The 22063-nt window shown below is 67.2% G+C and overlaps 2 protein-coding genes across 2 annotated transcripts; both read left to right on the top strand.

Annotated features, from left to right (window-relative positions):
- Nucleotides 1–1260: 1260 nt before the first annotated feature.
- On the top strand, nucleotides 1261–10819 carry TIMP2 (TIMP metallopeptidase inhibitor 2). The gene is made up of 5 exons (XM_086624123.1): nucleotides 1261–1387; nucleotides 9263–9363; nucleotides 9447–9555; nucleotides 9940–10064; nucleotides 10497–10819. Exons 1-5 carry the CDS (start codon nucleotides 1261–1263, stop codon nucleotides 10695–10697), a joined length of 663 nt encoding a protein of 220 aa, XP_086480249.1. The 3' UTR covers nucleotides 10698–10819.
- Nucleotides 10820–12459: 1640 nt separating this feature from the next.
- USP36 (ubiquitin specific peptidase 36) lies at nucleotides 12460–21714 on the top strand. The gene is given in 18 exon segments (XM_086623975.1): nucleotides 12460–12712; nucleotides 12784–13005; nucleotides 13793–13903; nucleotides 14234–14336; nucleotides 14902–14969; nucleotides 15366–15436; nucleotides 15833–15915; nucleotides 16243–16354; nucleotides 16608–16748; nucleotides 17033–17133; nucleotides 17433–17565; nucleotides 17806–18489; nucleotides 19144–19262; nucleotides 20085–20688; nucleotides 20734–20941; nucleotides 21193–21308; nucleotides 21399–21531; nucleotides 21603–21714. Coding segments are annotated over 17 exon segments (3252 nt in total). The 5' UTR covers nucleotides 12460–12468; the 3' UTR covers nucleotide 21531; nucleotides 21603–21714.
- Nucleotides 21715–22063: the final 349 nt, after the last annotated feature.

Raw genomic sequence — 22063 nt, 5'->3', positions numbered from 1 at the left:
CAGCCGGCCTGGCAGGACTCCTGGCAACTGCTGCCACAGCATCTGCAAACCATATGCCCTGCAGTGGAGTTGGGGACCTGGAGCTCCATCTCCGGGTTTCATCCAGCATCCCAGCAGCGTGAACGCAGTCACCTCCCACAGGTTCCCCACAGGCTCAAGCAGGGCTTGGACCGGGTTCGGCTGCCCGCATTTCTGCTGTTTCTTCTCATCCTAAAGGGCAAGCAGCTCTGACACCTCCCTCAAAGGCGAGGAGCCGTGGCAGGGCAGCTCTGTGGCAAGCGGCTGGCTCAGGAGCAGGTTGTGTTGGCCGCGGTGCCAGCTGTCCTCACCACCGTGTGCCCGCAGCGCCCGGCTCAGCTGCGCTCAGAAGCCGTGTCGTTGCCCACAGGCAGAGCTGGGCTCCCTGCCCGCTTCACCGGGACGAAGGCACGGCTGGAGAGATGGAGCGCACTGGTGCAGCCGGCTGGGCGCAGGAGCAGAGGTACGGGGGGACTGGCACCACCCTGACCATCTCCGCAGTGACGCAGCCAGGACAGGGACTCGGTGGGGTTTTTGTCGGTGCCCTCCGGCGGCTGCCGGCCAAGGGGGGGAGGCCCGAGGTCTGCGGGCACGTCACGGCGGCGCAGGACCCCCGGGTGAGCGCAGCCCTCAGCCTCCGTGCGGTGGGCGCGGAGGTGGGAGAAGACGAGGGGACAGGAGCGGCGGGACGAGCCGAGCGGGAGCAGCCGGAAGGAGAGGAAATGCCTGGGCACAGACATAATCGCGCCCTCCCCTGCAATCTGCTGCTCCGCTCGGCGCTGCGCCCGCTGCCCGCGTCCCACCGGCCCTGCCCGCTGCTGCCAGGCCCCGCCCGGGCGAAGGGGCGGCGGGTCCCGGGGCCGCGGATGAGCGGGCGGGGGCGGCCGGGAGCCGGGGGCGGTCGGTGCCCGCGGCGGGGGCCGGGCCGGGCCGGGCCGGGGGAGGCGAGCGCGGAGCGGAGCCGCATCCTGCGGAGGGGCGGGAGCAGCCGGCTGGCCCCGCGCCATGCAGAGGAGGAGCAGCAAATCCCCGGAGCACGTTAAAAAGCGAGGCTGAGCGGCAGCCGGGGAAGGAAGAAAACACCTCCATAGAAGGCAGCGGAGCAGCGGCCGCAGCAGCGCCCGCAACGCCGCGCAGGGGCCGCGGCTGCCGGACCCAAACTTTCCGGCGGCGGCTCGGCCGGGCCCGGCGGTGGATGCGGCTTTCTCGGCCGGGTCGCTGAGCCTGCAGCCCCGCCGCAAGATGCCCGCCGCGCTGCCCAGCCTGCTGGCCTGGCTGGCGGTGCTGCTGCTCGGCAGGGCCCGCCCGGCCGACGCCTGCAGCTGCTCGCCCATCCACCCGCAACAGGCCTTCTGCAACGCGGACGTAGGTGAGCGCAGCCGCCCGCCGCCCCCGCGCTTTGTCCCCGCGGGGCCCGGCAGCCCCGGAGCCCCGGCCCGCGCGAACTTCCCGGCGGGGGAAGGGGCGGAAAGTTGGCGCGGAACGGCCGGGCTTGGCGGGCGGGGAGCGGGGCAGAGCCGCCCCGGCCCCCGGCACCTGCCCGCAGCCCCGCGCGGGTGCGGACTCCGCGCCCCGGCCGGCCCGGGGGTGTGTCGGCGGGAGCAGATGCGCGGCCGGGCACGATCTGTCTGTCCGTCCGTCCGTCCGGGGTGTGTCCGTCCCTCCCAGCGCGTCTCGTCGTCTCGGGGGGACCCTCGCGGCCCCGCCCGGCGTCGCTCCCCGGGCGATGCGAGGACTCGCCGGAGCGCGGTTCGCCGGGGCCGCGGCGGGCTCCCCGCCGCGCAGCCCCGGTGTCACGGGTGAGCCCGGCCTCTCCCAGCTTCGATTAAACCGCGGTGGTACGTGGCAGCGCGGGGAGCTGACGGCCCCGGGGGAGGCCGGGGCCCTCCGAGCGTGGCCGCCTCTGACACGGCACCGGCCAGCACCCAGCCCGGGGAGAGCCGGCCGCGCCGGGCTCGATCACCTCCCGTCTGTTCCTTATTTCCAGGCATTTCCTCTCCCCCATCCCACTTTGTTCGGCTTGGATGCTGCTGAAAGGGAGGGCTTGGCAGCGCCGGGATCTGGATTCCTCTTTCTATGAATAATGCCCTTATTAAATTTTAACATATTAAACAAACAGACCAGCCCCAGTTCCTGACGCTCTCCTTTGCGGGGCTGTTCCCAGGCTCAGCTGGAGAGGTAACATTCCCAAACACTGAGGCAGCCCCGGCCTCTGCACGGCCCTGCCCGGTCCCCTGCTCCTGAGCCAGGATGCTCCCGACGGGTTCCCAGGCTGCCCTCGCCCCCTCCAGACCCCGCTCCCGGCCTTTCTCCTCCGGGAGGGCAACTCCCTCAGCAGCCGGCCGCTGCCCGGTGGCCCCCGCTCTGCCCGGCCTCGCTGCTCGGCACAGCGTGCCGCGAGCCATGTTGGGGACACGGAGCTTTCCAGACAAAATGGAGCGCTGGAGTTTTGGAGCTGCTGCTCGAGCCGGTGCCCGAACACCGCGGGGTCCCCCGCGCCCGCTGCCGCAGCGGGGCCGCCGCTTCCCGTCACGCTCCCGCGGGGACCCGCGCCCCGGGGCTCCCGTGACTCAGTGCCCGGCCCGGGGTGCCGGCTCAGCCCTGACTCAGCTGCTGAGTCACCGTCTGTCTCGGCGGCCCCGCTGGCTCAGCCGGCCCGCGCAGGGCACAGCGTGGCCGGGCACTGGTGTCCCGCTGCCCGCGGCAGGTGCCTGTCCCGGGGAGCCCGTCCTGCCGAGGCAGCTCCTCCCGGGCTGTGCCACCCGCAGAGCGGGCACCTCCTGGCTCCCAGCCCGAGTCCCCCGTGCAGCTCGTCTGGGTCAGTCTGGCCTTGCGAGAGCCCGGGTGGGTTCCGTGCTGCGCTCGGGGCGCAGGGTTCATCCCGGGATGAGCTCCCCGGCTCTCTCTTCCCACACGTCACAGATCCATCTCCGGCAGCCTGTGATCCCTGGCCTTCTTGCTGCTTCTTGTCTTTCCCCTGGATGCTCTCTGGAGCTGGGAGGCTTCTCAGCCAGGTCCCTCCCTGTGGGCACACGGAACCCATGAGAGCCTGGGGCACCGGGTGCCGCCAGGACCTTCCCTGGTCACTGGGGATGGAGCGGCCCGTGTCCAGGATGGGCCCTCAGTGGAGACATAGTGGTGATTGATGCCCTGTGGTGCTGGGTGCTGCCATGGAGGCCGATGAGCCCCAAGGCACACACTCAGCCCTTGGTAGACGGATGCTGAGTGAGTGCAGTGCAGAGTCCTGGCCCTGTGGGGCTGGGGTCCCAGGTCCGTAGTGTGGGGAGTGCCTGCCACGTCTGTCCGTGCCTCCGCACGGCCCCTCTGCCCTCGCTCGTGCCCCTGCAGCCGGCTCTCCCCTGGAGCAGGGCTGGAGCAGCTGGAGCTCAGGGATGCGTTTCCAGGCAGCACAGGGGGAGGTAGATACAACTCTGCCTTGGGCATGGGGTGCCAGAGGGGCTGGGGGTCACAGAGCAGCTGGGAGTCGTGTCACCAGAGCTGGTGACTCAGAACAAGTGACCTGACCTGCCTGCACTTGTGCTTCCTGGCCCATGAGACGGGCACTGGGTTTCTGCAGGGCCAAAGGGCTCAGGGCTGCCCCATCCACCGTTCCTCACCGGGGCCGTGCCCAGGCAGTGGAGGCTGGCAGCGGCTCGCTGCCTGCCTTGGGGGCTGCGCTGCCGGGGCCGCTCAGCTGCAGGAGATGCTCGGCTGCCCGGTGGGGACATGGCTGGGCCAGGGGCCACAGCAGGAGACCCGGCTTCTGCTTGGTCTCCTCTGGAGCAGCGTGCGGATGTGGGGGGTGAGGGAGGTGATGCTCAGCCCTTCTGGGCACGGCCATGGCTTTGGACTTGTGCGGCAGTGCCAGCTCTAGGAGTGGTCAATGTGCCGTCAGGATGTGGCTCCTGGCAGCACTGCGCTGATCCCAGTTGTTCCAGTGCTTGGTTCCTTGGGACGGGGCGCGGGGAGCACGGAGGCAGGGGAGGAATGGCAGGGGCAGTTGGCAGGGACCAGGCCAAGGAGAGGGTCTGGGGAGAGAGGTGGGAGCAGTGGCCGCTGAGGGCTGCTGGGGGGAGCGCGGCTGCCCGGTGGGCCCTGACGAGCCCTGGCGGGGCAGGGGAACTGCTGTTTCCCGGTGCCGCCCTGCCGAGCTCCGGCGGCCGGAGCCCTTCCCGTGCGGCTGGCGCGGAGGGGCCGTGGGCTGACTGCTGGGGCTGCGCTGATTGGGCCCCATCTCGCTCCCGTCAGAGGGCCGGGATGACGCACGCGGCCATGGCAGCGCGTAACCCATGGCTCCCGCACAGGCCGGTGGGCAAGCAGGGCCTGGCACCTGGGTGCTGCCTCCTGCTTCCCCATGGGCACTGCTGTGCACCGGGGGACCCCTGTGGCCTCTGCTGCTTCTCCACTGCGGGGCTGCCGTGCTCAGCTCCACATCCCTCCAGCCTCCACATCTCCAACACCACCCTGCCGCAGTGCCGGGGCAGGGCTGCCCGCTCCACTGCCCAGCAGCTGCCGAGGTGCGGGCAGGCACCTGGGGACTGGCTGCTGCCTGTGGGGCAAGCAGGGCTGGGGTGCAGGAGTCCCTCTCGGGGGCCATTTGCCAGTTCCTCGACTTTGCCAGCCTCAAGTGGGGCTGGAGTGACCCTGGGGCTGCCCCCGCTGTGGGGACGGGAGCCCAGGCTGGCAGTGCCGGGTGGGTAGTGGGCAGTGCTGGCACTGGCAGCGGCCTCTTTGCTCAGCCGGCTGCCAGCAGCCCCGGAGAAGGGAGCTTTGTTCCCTGGACGTTCAGCCCAGCAGTGGCCCCCACGGTCTGTGGGCACTGGTGCTACCCGGGCAGCTGCGGGTGTGTGGTGGCGAGGCCGTGCAGTGGGGTCTGGGGTGGGATGGCAGAGGAAGGGGCAGCCATTCTGCACATCTCTGGCCAGGAGGGGAGTCCCGGGGCCGAGGCTTCTTGTGCTGCCCCTCTGCCCGAGGGGTGCGGGCAGGCACAGCGCTTGTCAGCAGCCGCTGGAGCCAGGGCGGGCAATGGCAGGATCCGCCCTGGCTGCAGCTTCCCTTCTTGGCAGGGCTCACCAGGGCAGGTCACCACTTCCAAACGCCCTTTCCTCCTTTCCCAGGGAGAACCTGGGGCTGCCGCATCTCCCCGTGGGGTCTCGCAGCATCTCCCCGGCGGTTGCCCACACAGCCCCTGCTGTGATGGGAACTGTCTGCAGCAGGAGCCCCGCTCGGCAGCCCAAAACGGGGTGCAGCCCCCAAGCTGGGGCAGCCGCCTGGCGGGGGCCAGGCAGGACAGCGTCCCACCGTCTGGCAAGCTTAGAGAGAGACATCCCGGTGGGTTTGTGGCACTGGGCGACTCTATTTGTCCCCAGCTTTGCTCCTGGAGCTGCGTTGCAGCCCTGGACTGTGCCAGCAGTTTGTGCGCTCATCGCCCAGCCGGGCAGAACGGTGCAAAGCCGGTTGAGCCCCAGCGTGGGGCCCTTGCTGGTGGCACCGCTGCCCGCCATGGTGTGGGGACCACTCTGCTGCCTGATGCCCTGGACTCTGCCCTGGCTGGGCATCCCATCCTGGTTATCCCATCCCACCAGCTCCACATGGAACCCACCCCTCTGCAGCTGGGGGCAGACACCCCTCTCCCTGCCTGCCCTTGTGCCCATTCCCGCATCCCGCCGTGGGCAGGAGGATGGGGCAGTGGGGAGCGGTGCTGGGAGGCAGCTGCCAGCCGCTCCGGGTCAGCTGCAGCAAGGTTGGGGGGGGTCATCGAAACCCCCTGGAACCAACCCCAGCCCTGCGTCCCCCGAGGCAGCGGGCACGGGGGGCAGCCCTGCTCGGTGGGCAGGGGCCGAGGGGCTGCGAAGGCCCCAGCTGGGAGCGCAGCCCTGCTCCTGCCGCAGCTTCTGTGCGGAGTTAGAGGCGAACGCTGGCATCCCTCCCAGCGCAGAGGCAGGGAGTGGCCCGCCGGCAGCCTTGGCACGGAGCCGAGTTCCCCTGCCCTGCCGGGGCGGTGAGCCTGGCCCCGGTGGCAGAGGGCAGCGAGGGGACCCGCTGCCTTGCAGGGGTCTGTCCCGGAGGGCTCCAGGGTCCTCACTGTGGGGTGGCCACAGCTTGCAGCACTGGGGTTGTCACTGGGGTTGTCACCAGTGGGGCTCCCACTCTGCTGGGAGGAGGTCACCCACAGTGAAGGAGTGTTTCCAACGTTGCCTGGTTGGACTAAGTTGTCCAGTGCCAGTGGCGTGCTGTGCCTGCCGTGCGCCCTGGGAGCCCGGAGAGCCTCTGCTCGGCTTCACGGAGGGTCTGGGCTCCCGCAGCTCATGGCTGTCCAGGCTGGTGGCAGGAGTGGTGGGTGACGTGGCTGATGGGGGCACTGGCGTTTGGGGATGTCCAGGTGTCAGTCACTGAGCACCCGGGGGTTTCCTCCATCCCTCGGCGCTGCCTCCTCGTCCCGGGGATCTCCGCCAGGCTCTCCTCCGGGGCTCCGGTCCGTGATCCCTGCGGCTCGCCCTCATCGCCGCCCCGGTTCCTGGCTGGCGCGGAGCAGCTTGGCTGTGCCGCTGGGGTCTTGGCGGGGAAAGCGCAGCGCAGCCGTCCCCTCCACAAAGCTGCACTGTTCAGAACAAATCCGCCTAGAATTGGGCTGCATTTTTGTCAAGTGATTCATCAGCACGTGAATGGAAAAGGCTGGAGCCCACTGAACCAGTAACCGTTCCCCGCGCCTGCAGCCACGGGGCCGGAGGCGGCGCGCGGCTCTCCGGCTCCGTTGCACCCAAGTTACGCCGCAGACACACGCGGAGCAGCGAAGGGTCTGGCACACGGGAGGACGCGGCAGCCGGTGGGCCAGGGGCGAGGGGTGGCCTGTGCCTGTGGTGACCCAGGAGCTGCTGGCAGAGGAGCGGGCGCAGGCGCTGGCAGTGGAGAGGGACTGAATCCGCGTGTGCCAAGCAGAGTTCCTCCACTCTGGGCCAGGGATCAGGGCAGGGGGCTGCGCCCAGGGACTTGCCCTGCACCCTGCTGTGGGCAAGGAGGCTGTCTATGCTGCCAGCGCACGGGAGGGGAGCGCAGCTGGGAAAGGCCTCGGTGCCGCCCTGGTACCAGCAGGCGTTGCGCCCGCCTGCCCTGCACCGAGCAAGTGCCCCAGAGACCGGGGCGGCCGTTTCGGGAAGTCTCTTCTCCAGGCCCTGCTCGTGCTGGTGGCCATCCTCTCCGTGCCAGGGTAAACTCAGTTGGCACTTACCAGTACCCACGTGGGGCCGTGCCCCCCTTGACCTTCAGCTTAAATAGCCCCCCCGTGTGCCCCCGCACCCCACGGTATTTATAGAGCGCGGTCAGATTCCCTCTCCTCGCCATGCCAGAGGAAACAAGGTGAGCTCATCTGTGCTGGGCTGGCGGGCAGCCCCCTCTGCATCCCCGGCTGCTCCCACCCCAGCGCCTTTCAGCGGGGAACACGAGCCGGGTCTCCAGCTTGGCTGGCACTTGCCCTCCTGCTGCCCTGGCCAAAGTGCGGCTCCTTGCTCCCTACCCCGCACACAGAGCTGGGCTGGGGGGGGCACCGGGATGCCCCCGAGGGATGGGGAGACGGTCTTTCTGTGGGTTGGTGGTACCCCCAGCAGAACGGGGAGCCCTGCGAGCCCCTGCCCTGCAGCTGGACCCCCTCCCGGGCTGTGAGGGTGCTGAGCAGGAGCTGCGGCTTCAGGGCTGCCCCTGCCCCCTGCACTGCCCGGCGCTCCAGTCCCAGCAGCGGTGCAGGGAGCCGGGCAGGGCCGGGAGCCGCAGGGACCCAAGCCCCACACGCCTGAGTAGCTGCGTCCACCGAGCGCGGCTGTGACACAGCGCGGCACCGAACCAGCTGCCGTGTCCCGAGCTGGTGAGTAAGGGTGAGCTGGCTGCCTGCTGCTGCCCGCCCTGCCCGTCCCGGGCACCCTGCGGGTCACTGCCACGTGCCGAGCACTCACATGGCAGCTCGCGTATCCCCGGGCTGCGCTGGCAGCGTGACCTCAGGGACCCTTCCATGACAGAGCTGTCCCCGAGTCACCGTCCCTGGGCTCCAGGGCACCGTGGCCTCGCCAGCCCTGGGGCACCCAGCCCCATCCCTTGGCACCGAGTGCTGGGGCTGCCCCGGGGCCGCGGAGCCAGGGGGCCGTTGCCTTTGGCCAAGCTGCTCGGGGCTGCAGGCTGGGGAGCTCGCTGCGTCCCCTCACCGTGCCGCGTTTTGCCGCGGCCCCGGCCCTGGCATCGCCGGGTGGTTTCTGCAAGCAGCGAGGGCAGGAAGCGACACGGCGCAGCCCCAGCGGATGCGGTTTCTGTGCCTGCACGGCGTGAGGCTCCGCACGGCAGTAGCGGAGGTCTGGCAGGGAGCCGGCAGCCAGAGCATCGTCCCATGGCAGCTGGGACCCCTCCGTGGTGGGACGCAGACCCCATGCTCCGGCTGCGGCGTGGGAAGGCAGCGTGGTCCCGGGACTCCCGCTCGCCCAGCGTGGGCATGCAGAGGCGCTGGCAGGGGCCTGGTGGGGCCGGGGACCCCAGCATGAGCTGCCCATGCAGGCGCTTGGTGGGCAGTACTGGTGCTCGTGCTGGCCGGGACGGTGCCACAGGGAGGTGGCCCCTGCTTCCCTCCACACCCAAAGGTGACCCTCCGCAGAGCTCCGTGTGCCCTTTTCTCCTCTGGCCCAGCCATGCCATGTGAGCGTTTGGCTGGGGCCCTCGTCAGAAACTGGTTTAATTAATGACAGTGGGACAAATACCCCGGCGCTCCCAGGAAGCTGCTGGCAGGTTTTAGCTGTCCCGGTGGCGTCTCGGTGACAGGCACAAGCGCGGGCAGGGTCAGCTGCACCTATGAGTCTGGCAGGGGCTGGGCAGAGGCTGAGCCAGCACTGGCCGAGGGTGACCGGTCTGGCACAGCTGGTCTGGCACGGCTGGCGGTGATGGGGCCAGGTGATCCTGGGCTGACCTTTCCTTATCACCCACTGTGAGGATGCTGCTGCCATGCTGCCTGGCGCCATCCTGCACGTGCCAGAGCCCGTGGCTTTGGGGATGGCATGTGTCAGCCAGCTCTGCGGGCAGCAGGGCGTCCGTGGGGAGGGCAGTGGGGTTCACTGCGGGTGGTGCGGGCAGCCAGCCCCGTGCAAGGGGGGGAGGCCCTGTGGGATGGGGGAGCTGAGTGGGACCGTCCTGCTGGGGCAGCACTGCATGGTGCTGGCAGCGTCTCCAGTCCCCGGCCACCCCTGCTGACGTCAGCACCTCTCCATTGCAGTGATCCGAGCAAAGGCTGTCTCTGCGAAAGAGGTGGATTCGGGGAATGATATATACGGGAATCCGATCAAACGAATCCAGTATGAAATCAAGCAGATCAAGGTAACGGGCCACAGCGGGGTGGGAGAGCAGGGCGGACAGGGCAGCCTCCATGCCAGCCACTCACTCACGCTCCTTCTCCCCAGATGTTTAAGGGCCCCGACAAGGACATAGAGTTCATCTACACGGCTCCGTCCACCGCCGTGTGCGGCCGGCTGCTGGACACCGGCGGGAAGAAGGAGTATCTCATCGCAGGTGGGTGGCAGCGAGGGAGGGCTCCTGGGGGCCACCAGTGGTGGCACTGGCCCTGCTGCCTTGCCTGCCTCCTGAGTTGCCCGTGACGTGTGTGCCCATGCCCTGGGCACAGCCCTTGGCCCCCACTCTGGCTCCCACCACCAGCCCTCCCTGGACCCCCGGCAGTGTCCTGGCCGTGCTCTGCAGCCCTGGGCTGTGGCAGGGGCCGCCGGGGGACGAGCCTCTGCTCCCCGGGCTTCACCAGGGACGGCGCACAGTGGGAGGGGCCGGACTGCAGCAGCCTCCAAGCCCCCCCGGCTGGGCTGAGCCCCAGGCACCTCGGGTCAGCGTTGGGTCCCGAGGCGCCTGGGGGGACCCTCTGAGCGGTCTGTGGCCTCTCCCCAGGCAAGTCAGAGGGAAACGGCAAGATGCACATCACGCTCTGCGACTTGGTCTCCACCTGGGACTCGCTGAGCCCGACCCAGAAGAAGAGCCTCAACCAGCGGTACCAGATGGGCTGCGAGTGCAAGGTGAGCAGCCGGGCTGTGCCCCGGCACAGGCTGTGCCCCGCTTCCCGTGCCAGCGGGGGCTACAGCCCTGGGGTTGGCAGGGGCTCTGCGGTGAGATGCTCTTCCCCGTCCTTCAAGGATGACACTGTGCAGGGGGCACAGTGCGCGGCTGGGGATATGGAAAGGGCAGCCGAGCTTCCAGCTCTCTCCGGCTGGGAACTGAGGTCAGCCCTGGGACCCGCACCCAGGGGTTCCCTCAGCACCCTGACATCAGGATCGTGTCCCTGCTGCGCCCCGCAGGGAAGGGGCAGCCTGGCATCCCTGGTTCAGAGCTAGGGGTGTGGTTGAAGCAGAGCTGTGGAGGACCACCAGCCCCAGCTGCCCTGTGCTGCTGCCCCCCGCCCCAGCGTTCCCCCCCTCGGGGTGGTCGGTGACGTTCTCTCTTGTGCGCAGATCTCGCGCTGCCTCTCCATCCCCTGCTTCGTCTCCTCCTCGGATGAGTGTCTCTGGACAGACTGGGCGATGGAGAAGAACAACGTGGACGGGCGGCAGGCGAAGCACTACGCTTGCATCAAGAGGAGCGACGGCTCGTGCGCCTGGTACCGCGGCATGGCCCCCCCCAAGCAAGAGTTTCTCGACATCGAGGACCCCTAAGCCAAATGAGCGCATTCCAGTAGCCAGTAGAAAAAACCTGCGAGATGTTAGACTGGTCCACGCTGATATCAATTCCTGGAGACAGCATGAAAATCCGTTCGGCTGCGGGGGTCCCTGGGCTGCGGTGGCTGCCACACATACGCGGGGGGCAGGGACAGGGACCCGCTCTGTCGCAGGCACCTGGCAGCCCTCGGCCGCGCTGGGTGCTCCCGCACCAATGGCTGGGCTGAGCGAGGTGTGGGGGCACCCCCTTGCCAGGGCCACGTCCCCCCCTGGCCACGCTCCACCCCGGCAGCTGTGAAGGAACCGGACCCTCGTGAGTGGCGGGAGCTGCCCCGTCTGCGTAGCAGGTCTACCAGTGCCCCCGCCGCAGGGGAGCCGCCCCCGCTCCTGCCAGGCAGCCCTCCCCACCACGGCGTCCCCAGCCACCCTCCAGCAGTGGGGACCCTGCTGTCCCCCTCCCCACCCACTGCCCGTCCCTGCCTTTGGGGTGCGGGAAGGGTACCCCCCGCTTTCTCTGAGCCATTCCCACGTTGCAGCGGCCCCGGCGTGTGCCGTGGAGCTCCCGTCCGTGCCACGGGCACCCGCCGCCCCGTGCCGCCGCCGTGGGAGCGTGCCGGGAAGAATCCCCGCAGCCCTGCTCCGGGGCCTCTTCATGCTGTGCATCCCTGTAAGGTTTGAGGTGTCGTACTGGACCAGTCTGGGCAATTTCAACATATTAAAGAGGAAAATTAAAAGGAAAGAAAAAGAACGAACCCCCCAACCTCTGCTCAGTCCCATATACGGCTCCCGTTGGCTTCTGTATGGTTATATCAAATGTGCCATTTACTGCTGTCTGCTGCGCGCCTCTCTGTAATAGCTCCACGTGTTTCCCACCGGCTCCGTGGTCCCTGTGCTCTGATTTCGGTCTCTGCGGGGCCGGCGCCGGACTCGCACCGGCTCCGGGCGCGGTGTCTGCGCCGGGAGCTCCCGCGCAGGGGAGGGCGGCGGCGGGGGCCGCCCCTGCGCCGGGGCCGGGAGGGATCCCCGCCGGGCTCCCGCCGCCCGCCCCGAGGGACGGGGGGGGGGGGAAACGGGGGACGGGGGACGGGGGGCGGGGCCGCGCGCACAGCCTGACGGGATGGCGGGCGGGGCGGGGCGGGGCCGAGGCGGGCAGCCCCGCCCCGCCGTGCCGCGCGCCCGCGCGTGATCACGCGCCACGGCCGCACGCGCCGGGCCCGCCCCCGTTGCTCCGGCAGCGCGAGCCCGCCCGCGGCGCGGGGCGGGCGCGGGGCCGGCGGGTGCGCGGAGCGGCGGCGGGGGCGGCGCTTACGGAGCAGCTGCGGAAGGAGTTTGTACCGGCGGCGGGCGGAGAGCGGCTCCTCCGCGAGGCGGCTGCACGTGCGCGTGGCGGCCCGGACCCGGATGGTGAGTGTGGCCGGACCGGACCGGACCGGACCGGACCGGGCCGCACCACGGGGCCAGGGCGGGCCGGGCGGCGCCTGCGCTTCGCTCCCCTGCCCTGTCCGCGGCGGAGCGCCGTTACCGGGCGGGCCGCACGTGGCAGCGGGCGGACGGGGGCAGCGCGGCGGCGCTCAAGGTCGCGGGCGGGAGGATGCGGTGCGGTGCGGTGCCCGTAGCGGCGGCGGGCGGGGACCGGCTGAGGTCTCCGGGGTGCGCGGCGGCCGGGCCGGGTCGCGGCCTGTTGCCACGGCAACGCGTGGCCTCACGTCGGGGGTCCGGCGCGGCCGCTCAACCGGCCGCCTCTTGCCCGCAGCCGCCGGTCCCCGCCATGCTGATCAGGGAGAAGCTGAAGGTGGTGCTGAAGCCGGCGCGGCGGGAGGCGGGCGAGGAGGGGCCGCTGGACCGGCTCCGGGCCTCCTCGGCCAAGCGGGTGCTGCTGCAGAAGATCGAGTTCGAGCCCGCCCGCCGCGACTCCTCCTGCCGGTACGAGCTGCTGCGGGACAAGTACGTGGTGCTCGGTCCCCAGCCCCGGGCCACCGGCGGCCCCGAGGAGCAGCCGCCCGGCACGGACGGTAGGTACAGAGGGCAGGGGGGCCCTCCCCACGCTCCGTGCCCCCGCGCCTCACCGCCCCTCTCCCCGCAGGCACCGCCCGGACCCCGGGAGTCCGGGCAGATGGGATCCCGGTGCCGCAGAAGGTGCTGTTCCCCGTGGAGCGCCTCTCCATGAAGTGGGAGCAGATGCACCGGATCGGCGCCGGGCTGCACAACCTCGGGAACACCTGCTTCCTCAACTCCACCGTGCAGTGCCTGACCTACACACCGCCTCTCGCCAACTACCTGCTCTCCAAGGAGCACGACCGCACCTGTGAGTGGGCACCCCGGCTCGTGGGCAGTGGGGCCGAGTGGCCACACCGGCAGGGAGGAGGAGCGCCGGCCTGTCCTTCTCCCAGCGCTGCGCTCAGCACCTCCGTGCGTGGCTCTGGCGAGGGGTGTCCGGGTGTCAGGGTGTGCCACCTCTGCTCCTGCCTGCCTGTTTTTTCCATCGAGAGGTTGTTCCTGCGTGCAGCTCGCCATAGTGGCGTTCCCAAACTCTGCATCCTTGTGTCTGGGGAGGCTTTGTCTCTGCTGGGCGTAGCCAGGACAAAGATGGGCCTGACAAGGTCTGCTGGCTTCCTGGGGGTCCCAAACAGCCCCTGCCTGTGGGGACTGCACGAAGGCAGGGCAGAAGGCTGCGTACAGGCAGGGTGCTCTTTATGGGTGGCTTTGAAAGAGACCCCAATGGGCACCGCTCCAAGCTGTGACCAAGGGGAGCACGCAGGGCTCGTAGCCTCGTCCGTAGGGCTCTGGTGGGATCTGCTCCTCACGGCCGACTTGTGGACTCCTCCAGCGAGTACCTGTGACCTGTTTTCCATCCATGTGGGTGCTGTCCCCTCTGGCGGTTTGCAGTGGCTGGTACCACAACGGGCTGTGCCAGCTGGGGTGGTGTGCTGAGCCCTGCGTACCCGGGGTGCCCCGAGCTGTACTGTAGCACAGAGCTCGTAGGGAAAACTGAGTGTAGCCAAGAAGTGTTGGACCAGAGATCCCTGGTCCCCTGTACTGCCTCCATCTCTCCTGGTTTTCTCCCCAATGTCCTGTCTTCTCTCCTGCTCCAGGTCAGCAAGGAGGCTTTTGCATGATGTGCGTTATGCAGAACCACACGATCCAGGCTTTTGCCAACAGCGGCAACGCAATAATGCCAGTGTCCTTCATCCGAGACCTCAAGAGTAAGGATGGCTCCCCTCCCCTCCCCTCCCCTCCCCTCCCCTCCCCTCCCCTCCCCTCCCCTCCCCTCCCCGTGCAGGAGAGCGGTGACTAATGCAGGAGCAGAACCTTTGAGACCGGGGCAGGTCTTGACAGAGGCTCTTCTGAGACGACTCACTGAGCCTGCTGGGGGCTGGTGACTTCATGGGCTGCGTGGGGCTTCCTCTGTGGCTGGCATGAGTCTGACGTCGGGATGGGGGTGCTCAAACCCTGGACTCCCTGCTCCAAGGGCAGGAGGTAGGGCCTGCATCTGTTGCAGCACGCGCTGGGGCTGATTCCTTCCTCTCCTGCAGAGTTTGCCCGGCACATCCACTTCGGCAGGCAGGAGGATGCGCACGAGTTCCTGCGTTACACCATTGATGCCATGCAGAAGGCCTGCCTGAGAGACTGTGCCAAGTATGTGGGGCCTCTGATGGCCCGTCGCTGCTCTTCTGCGCTGTCCCCTCGCCCGTGGGAGGGAACTGGGGGGTGAATGTATCCCCCGGGTCAGACTCATAGAGGGAGGTGCTGACTCCAGGGGCCTTCTCCTGACTCCTCTGCCTCAGCATAGCTGTGGTCCTGTCCCCAAATCCGAAGGCTGCTGTGGTTTTGGATCCTGTCACAGTTATCGAGGAATCTGGGTGTGCTTGCTCGTTCAGCCGCAGCTCTGGGGCTGTGGGTGAGCAGCTTTCCCCTGGGTCCCCCGTCCCGGGAAGCTGTGTCCCCTCCGTCCACAGTGCCCAGCTCCGAGCTGTGGCCGGGAGTTTCTAGAGGAAGGTGCCCATTGGAGCCCAGTGCCGCCCCTTGAGCTCCAGCACTGGGAGAGCAGACAGGCAGAGGCTGCGGCTTCCCTCTGCTCCCGGAGCTCTGCAGCCCGGCCGCTGGCCGGAGCGCGTGGGGCAGCTGTGCTGGGGACACGGCGGTGGCTGCGGGGGTGGCCGTTGCGCAGGGGCAGTGTGAGATCCGGTGCTGTTGTCTCCAGGCTGGATCGCCAGACCCAGGCCACGACGCTGATTCACCAGATCTTTGGCGGTTACCTGCGGTCCCGGGGTGAGTGCTGGCTGCCGGGTCCTGCGGCTCCGAGGCTGCTGTGCGACAGCCCTGCCGTGCAGATCCGTTGAGAAAATTGCTGAGCGCGTGTGAGTTATCCAGAGCTGCAGCTGGTCGGTCCTGCGGTACCTGTGGGTCGTGCCCCGTTGTGGCGATGGAAAAGCTGTTGGCTGTGGGTCCCCGGCTCATTGCCACCAGCAAAGGGACCCGTGTTGCCAGCTATCTCGCAGCACTTGCTGTCCCAGCACATGATGGAACTGCCAGCCTTCCTTCTTGCCAGGCTGAGACTCCTGGTGCTGGCGTCCCAGAGCCCAAACCCGGGCAGGGGGAGTGCTCCTGGGCTGGCGGCAGGGCGGGCGCCGGGCCAGGCTGTGCTCACCGCTCGCTCTTTTACAGTGAAGTGCTTGGAGTGCAACAGCATCTCGGACACTTACGACCCTTACCTGGACGTGTCGCTGGAGATCGGGGTACTGTGGCGGGGACGGGGATGAGCTCTGCTCTCGGGGGGCGTGTTCCTGCAACGGCACCATTAGTGCTCTCGGGGCTCCTTAACCTGCCGGTGTCACGGCACGGTGCGGGCAAGAGGAACGCGGCTTCTGCCGCCTTCTCTGGCTGCCGGAGCAGTGTCCGTTGCCTGAGCATGAGCCATGGCTGCTCCGTTGAGGCACCGTGGTGCTGGTGGCAGTGCAGCCGTCCCTCATGGTGTGCCGGTGCCCAGCTGGTGGCAGGCTCCTGGGTTCGGCGCAGTCCGTGGCCCTGCGCGCAAGCTCCGTGCCGTCTCTTGGCACCAGCATCTTGGCAGGAGCCGGGCTGTTGCGTGGACGGGCCACTCGTGCCCTGACCTCTCTCCTCTGTCCTCGCAGCAAGCTGCAAACATAGTGCGGGCGCTGGAGCTGTTTGTGAAGCCGGATCTGCTGGGCGGGGAGAACGCCTACATGTGTGACAAGTGAGAGCGCAGGGCTGGGGCGGGAAGGGCCCGGGGTGTGCTGGTGGGAAGAGGTGGAACGCCTGTCGCGATACGGGAGGGCTTCTCTGCCTGCTCCACGGCCAGACCGTGAGTTGTGTGGCCCTGGAAGCCTGTGATGGAGCCTGCTGCTCCTCAGCTCCCTTCTCTTGTGAGAGGACCTGGGCCAGCAGACATGGCCGTGAGCAGGTGCCCCGGAGCGGTGCCCGGTGTCGGCAGGGTTGTTTCCATGGGGTTTGCTGTGTGGTCAGGGCTGGCAATTATCCAGGTGGTGGAACAGCTGGAATAGCTCCAACTCTTCCTGTGCAGATGCAAGAGGAAAGTGTTAGCCAGAAAACGCTTCACCATCCACCGCGCCTCCAACGTTCTCACGCTAACGCTGAAGCGCTTTGCTGCCTTTGGTGGAGGTAAAATCACAAAGGTGAGTGGTTGGCAGTTGGCCTGGTTGCCCAGATCAGGGTGGGGGGTGGCCCTGTGTACAGTGCGAGCTCTTCCCCAGCTGTGCAGTGCGGTGGGAGTTTGTCTCATCCCGGCATCTTCCTCGCCATGACCTCTGCCTGGGGAGAGTGGGTGCCCCTCTCTTGAGAGATGGCACTCGTGGGACAGCTGAGCTGCTCTTGCTTTGGCAAGAGAGCCGACTGCTGTGCAGCTCCTGAGACATCCTCTCTCCGCAGGACGTGGGGTACCCCGAGTTCTTGGACATCCGTCCTTACATGTCTCGCAGCGAGGGGCACCCTGTGCTGTACAGACTCTATGCAGTGCTGGTGCATGCTGGGCACAGCTGCCACGCCGGGCACTACTACTGCTACGTGAAGGTGAGCCCAGGACGTGCTCTTGGCATCCGCTCCGGGCTGGGGTGGGGCTCGTGGGTCCCTGTAGCGTGCAGAAAGGAGGGTGCTCAGCAGATGTGTGGTGCGGAGCACTGGATGGCGGTACGGGCTGTGCTGCGCTGCAGGAATCGCGGAGGTCTGCTGTCGCAGAGTCCCCTTGCCTGCGCTGGGCTGCCAGTGGGTTTTGGGGAGAGGAGCTCTGCCGATGGGTGCTGTTCTGCTGCTCTTCCTCCGGACACAGCCTGACCCCCTTCTCTTGTCTTCCACAGTCCGGCAATGGGCAGTGGTATCAGATGAATGATGACCTGGTCCGCTCCAGCAACATCAAAGTGGTCCTCAACCAGCAGGCCTACGTGCTGTTCTACCTAAGGTGGGAGCACCCAGTGTCTCCTGGCCCCTCTGCCCCTGCTCTTGGCATGTGGGACAGGGCTGTGGCACCTGCGTGGGCATGGGAAGAAGCTCGGCCCAAGTAGCCCCAATGCCGCGTGTGTGCTGGCTCGGAGGAGGGTGGCAGGGAGAGGTCCAGCCCTGTGCCATGGTTTTGCTGTAGATCAAGAGCACCTCACTGCCTCGGAGCTTCTGGCTCCTGTTTCCTGCACGCATCTGACAAGAGCGTTCCAGTCGCTCAAACCGTTGCGGTTAACACGTGCACTTCTCTGCCTTCTCCAGAGTCCCCAGCTCCAGGAAGAGCCCAGAGGGGCCCATTGCCAAAGCTGCCTCCAACCTGCCCAGCAACACCTGCAGCGTCTCCAAAGGGCTCGGGATAACTCTGACCAACAGGCCTCCGTCTGCATCGCCGAAGGTGGGTCCTGAAGGCTGCTCTCAGCCCGGGATCCCGGGAGCTGGGGGCTGCTGCCCCTCTGCCCACCCTGCCAGGGCTGGGGGCTGCAGCTTCGCAGGGAGGCAGTGCGAGGGGGGGACAGTGTGCAGGAGGGATCCTGCTGAGCCAGGGGTTCCTGTGTGGGCCTGGGGAGGGTGGTATCGCTCTGTGTCTTTGGCCCCTTGAATTTGCTCCTCACTGAACTTCTCTCTTTCTGTCTAGAGACCAGACGTGCTGCCAAGGAAGAAGCTGCCAGAGCCGGAGGAGGTCGGAGTCCCTGTGGCCCGCAGCACGTTCGGAACGGGGCCGAAGGTGCCAAACAGAATGGCTCCACCGAAGCGGCCAGCTGGGTCCCCATTGCCCACACTGCCTCTCAAAGCCACCCGCGAGGCCACAGCACTGCCCAGTGATGCAGCCCGGAAGCCCAAGAAGCGGCGCTTCTTCCCAAACCTGCCTCCTGTGCCCGGAGCGGTTCAGGGCTCCCGTGACATCAGCAGTGCCAGTGGGGACAAAGCGAAGCTGCTCCAGCAGAACTCCTTGGCGAGCAAGCAGCCCCCTGCCTCACCCAAGCTGCTGCTGGAGCCCAGGGGCAGCAGGGACAACACCGGGACCTCGGAGAGGAAGACCTGCGGCAGCAGCACTGCCAGCCCAGCGCGCCGCGCAGCACGGAAGCTGGCCAAAGCATCCCGCAAGGCCAAGGGTGGACTTGGCAGCTTCTGCAGGACTTCCCAGGAAATGGACTGTGGCACGGACCTCCCCTCTGGCCCTGGCACCGAGCCGGCTGACCCCAGAAGCTCCAAGCCAGCCAAACAGAAACCCTCCCTGTTTGCCAGCACCGATCTGCAGCCGAGCACCACTGTGTCACCACCACCGGCCAAGAAGCTGCTGCTCTCTGCCAAAAGGTGAGTCTGAGCATCTGCCCGGGGACTTCAGTAGGCACCTCGTGCCTTCTGAGCTGGGGCTGGTGCTGGGGCGAGTGTGGAGCTGGTGCTGGTATCTCGCTAACCGGAGGCAGATGGGGCAACCCCTCAGCCCAGGGCAGCAGCTGCTCTGCCCTCCCTCGGGGTCAGGGTGCGGGGCCCAGCCCCGCTCTTGTTCGCGTCCCTGAGCAACGCAGGAGAAATGGCTCCTGCCTCCCTGCTCAGGATGGAGGGTTGGCCGTGCTGGTCGCTGCGGTGGGGCGGCCTCACCAGCCTTCTTGGGGCAGCGTGTCCCCTGGGGCGGGCAGGAGCCGTGACGCCACAGCTGGGGGGCTGCGGAGCTGCCCCCTCCCCAGGCAGCGGCGTGGGACTGGCGCTCTGGGCGCCGCTGCGCAGCCAGGGCTCTGGATGGTGCGCTGGGATTTCTGTTCTTTAAATTTCCTTCCTTCCTTCCTTTTTTCCTTTGTGCTTCTAACTGAAAACGCCTCTGATTCCTCTTCTGCCACCCCCGACTTCCCTCCCTGCCTCTGTGTCCATTCCCCTCCCCTTTCTCTGGGCTCCCTTTTGATTTTCTCCTCTTGGCTCATGGAAACCTCTTTTCTTTAGACGACCAAGTTTTTATTTATGTCAATAACTACAGGGCAGCATCCCACGGAAGGTGAGCAGAAGTGACCACCACACACAACCTCACCCGCCAGTTGCGGACCCCACAAACACCACCCACCCTGACTCCACTCCTCAGCCTTTTGGCAAGTCAAGGTAAGCAGGGCCAGTTGCTCCAGACTCCTGCATGGCAGCAAGGCCAGTAGCAGCCTTGGGGTACTCCATGAATGGCTTTAAACTGAAAGAGGGGAGATTTTGATAGTTATAAGGAAGAAATTTTTTATGTTGAGGGTAGTGAGGCACTGGAACAGGTTGCTCAGAGAAGCTGTGGCTGCCCCATTCCTGGAAGTGTTCAAGGCCAGGTTGGATGAGGCTTTGGGCAACCTGGTGTAGTGGAGGGTGTCCCTGCCCATGGCAGGGGGATTGGAACTGGATGATCTTTAAGGTCGCTTCCAACCCAAACCATTCTGTGATTCCAGGAGGCAACAGTCCAGCATCACACCTGGCTCGGGGGGTGATTTTGGCAGGCAGCTCTCCTGTTCTCCTGAGCTGGCAGGGCTTGCTCCGGATCCTAGAAGCAGGGCAGTTTCTCTGACTGTTGGCAAAGGGTGGGAGGGAGCTTTGCAGGCTCTGGCCATGTACTGGTGCCCTGTGGGATGAAAAGGCACCAGCCTGGTCTAGATCTTGCTCCAGGTCTCCCTCGTAACCTTCACCATCGGCACGTGCTGCAGCAACACTCTCTTTCCTGATTCCCTGTGGGACAGTGTGTGCCCTGCACGTGGCTGGCACTGGGCAGGCACAGGGTCGCTGTGTGCTTGCAGATGCTGCTCTGAGAGCAGGGTCTGATTTAGATTTCGTGCCTGAGGCGGTACAGTTGGGTGCTGTGCTTGTACACCTCAGGGTGGGGAGGAAGAGAGGAGAGGCTCCCGCTCCTGACCCGGCTTTCAGATCACGTCAGCCTCTCTTCCTGTCCTTCAGGCTGTCCTCCTCTGCTCTCAAACTGCCAAATCCTCAAAAGCCTGCCCTCAGCTTCATCCTCAACTCAGCCCCTCGGCTCCCAGCCTCCCCCCTGGCCACTGATTCCACTGCCCACCCTTTGCACCACCTTCCTCTCTGCAGCAAGGAGAAGGGGCCCAGCCAGGCCACTCCTGGCATCTCCAAAAAGAGGCAGCGAAAGCAGCGCCGAAGAGCCGACAGCAGCCCTTGTGCTCCAGCTGTGAAGGGCAAGGATGAAGTCTCCAGCCCCCCAAAGAAAAAGAAGAAGAGTCATCTTGCTCAGGAGGGGTGGGTGTCTTGTCTTTCTGCGGGTGGGACGAGCCGTGCCGTGGAGCCAGCCGAAGTGCCGGCTTGCTGGGGTGGCATCACCCCTCCCCGAGGGCAGCGCTGGGGCATGAGCATCCCTGTGTCCTGTGGTCCTGCAGGGAGCTCAGACTCTGTCCAGAGCGAACTGACCCCTGCTGCCTTCCCCAGCTTTAGGAGGGCTGAGTCAGAGCCATCGATGCTCACGGATCGGAGGAGCACGGACCCTGGGGCTGGAGAGAGCGAGCACCGTAAGCACGAGAGGAGGGAGAGTCTCAGCAGTGTCTCCTGGGGCGAGATCTGCCTTGGAGACAGAGTGACACAGGAGCCCCCTCTGCTCCCTCCGGCTTGTCCTCACCTTCCTGTTTCCACAGCGGCAGCGTGCACCGAGGCTGGAGCTGGGCACAGGCGCTGCCCGTCTGTCCCGAGCTTTGTGCCCAGCTGTGAGGCTGACACAGCACCTGGGACGCAGAAGTCATCCAGCGTCGTGGGAGAGCTGCTCAGGAACTCCTTGGACAAGGCTTATGGCAAACAAGGTACTCCCTGCTCACCCGGGTGGGCGATCAGCCACCTTGCCCTGCCTTGAGCCCCCTCTGCTCTGCCAGGGCCTGAGCTGCCCCCAGCACCAGCACGGGCGGCTGCAGGGGCTCCTGGAGCTGGGCAGATGCACCTGGCCGAGGGGCTGTTGGGGGGGCCACGGAGTGAGGGGCTGGAGTGAGGGGCTCTGGCCGCTGGGCCAGGACAGGGGCCCTGCGTGGTGCTCCCCGCTGACCCTGCTGCTCTGCAGTCTTGACCTGGGAGGGCGCGATCTCGGCTGTCAGCCAGGATGCCGTTCGGGATGCAGCGTGGGCCCGGAGCGAGACCGTCATCGACGAGTGGGACGAGGAGTTTGACAGAGGGAAGGTGGGTGCTGGCCGTGTCCTGGGCTGGGGCGGGCGGAGGAGGGGGGGGACTCTGCACCCTGACCCCAAGAGCCTTCCTGCCTCTGCACAGGTGAAGAAGATCAAAAAAATGAAGCAGAAGCAGAGGAGAAACTTCAATCCCTTCCAGCAGCTGCAGAACAAGCACAACTTCTGGTCAGTGGCACACCCTGACAAGGTGGCCAGCCTGGGCCACCGGCTCTGAGGTGAGTGAGCCCAAGGGGGCAGGGTGGGGGCTGCTGCCTGGCACGTGCTAACGCTGCTCCTTTCCTCCCAGGCTGACTGGGACGAGCAGTCCTGGGTCGAGGACTGGCAGGAGAGCGCTGCCCTAGGAGCTGCTGGTGGACCGTGCCAGGGAGGGGACACCGATCCTGCGTGTCTCCAGGGCCCCAGCCCTGGGGGTCAGGCCGTGCTGGGTGTCCCCTGCCTCCCCCTGCTCTCCAGGCTCCTCCACCAGCTCCTCTGTGCCTCAGCTGGGTCGGAGCAGCCCCTTCTCCCATCCAGCCTGGACTTGAACTCCTGGAAAGTGCCTGCAGATCGTGCCTGCTGCTCCGGGCTAACGTGCCACCCCCGGCCCCGGCTCCGGAGCTGGGGGCACCGGGGCTGCTGTTCCTCTCTGGGGCTGCTCCGGCCCCTCTGACCCTTCTCCCGGGCCGGCTGACGCCCCCTCCCCGGTGAAACCGTTCGCCCCCCGGGCAGGGCCCCGCTCCCCCCGGCCCCGCGCTGGCCGCGAGGCGG

This window comes from Tauraco erythrolophus, chromosome 20, assembly GCF_009769465.1.
Source record: "Tauraco erythrolophus isolate bTauEry1 chromosome 20, bTauEry1.pri, whole genome shotgun sequence".
NCBI classification, from domain to species: domain Eukaryota; kingdom Metazoa; phylum Chordata; class Aves; order Musophagiformes; family Musophagidae; genus Tauraco; species Tauraco erythrolophus.
This window is presented reverse-complemented; position numbering and strand designations above follow the sequence as displayed.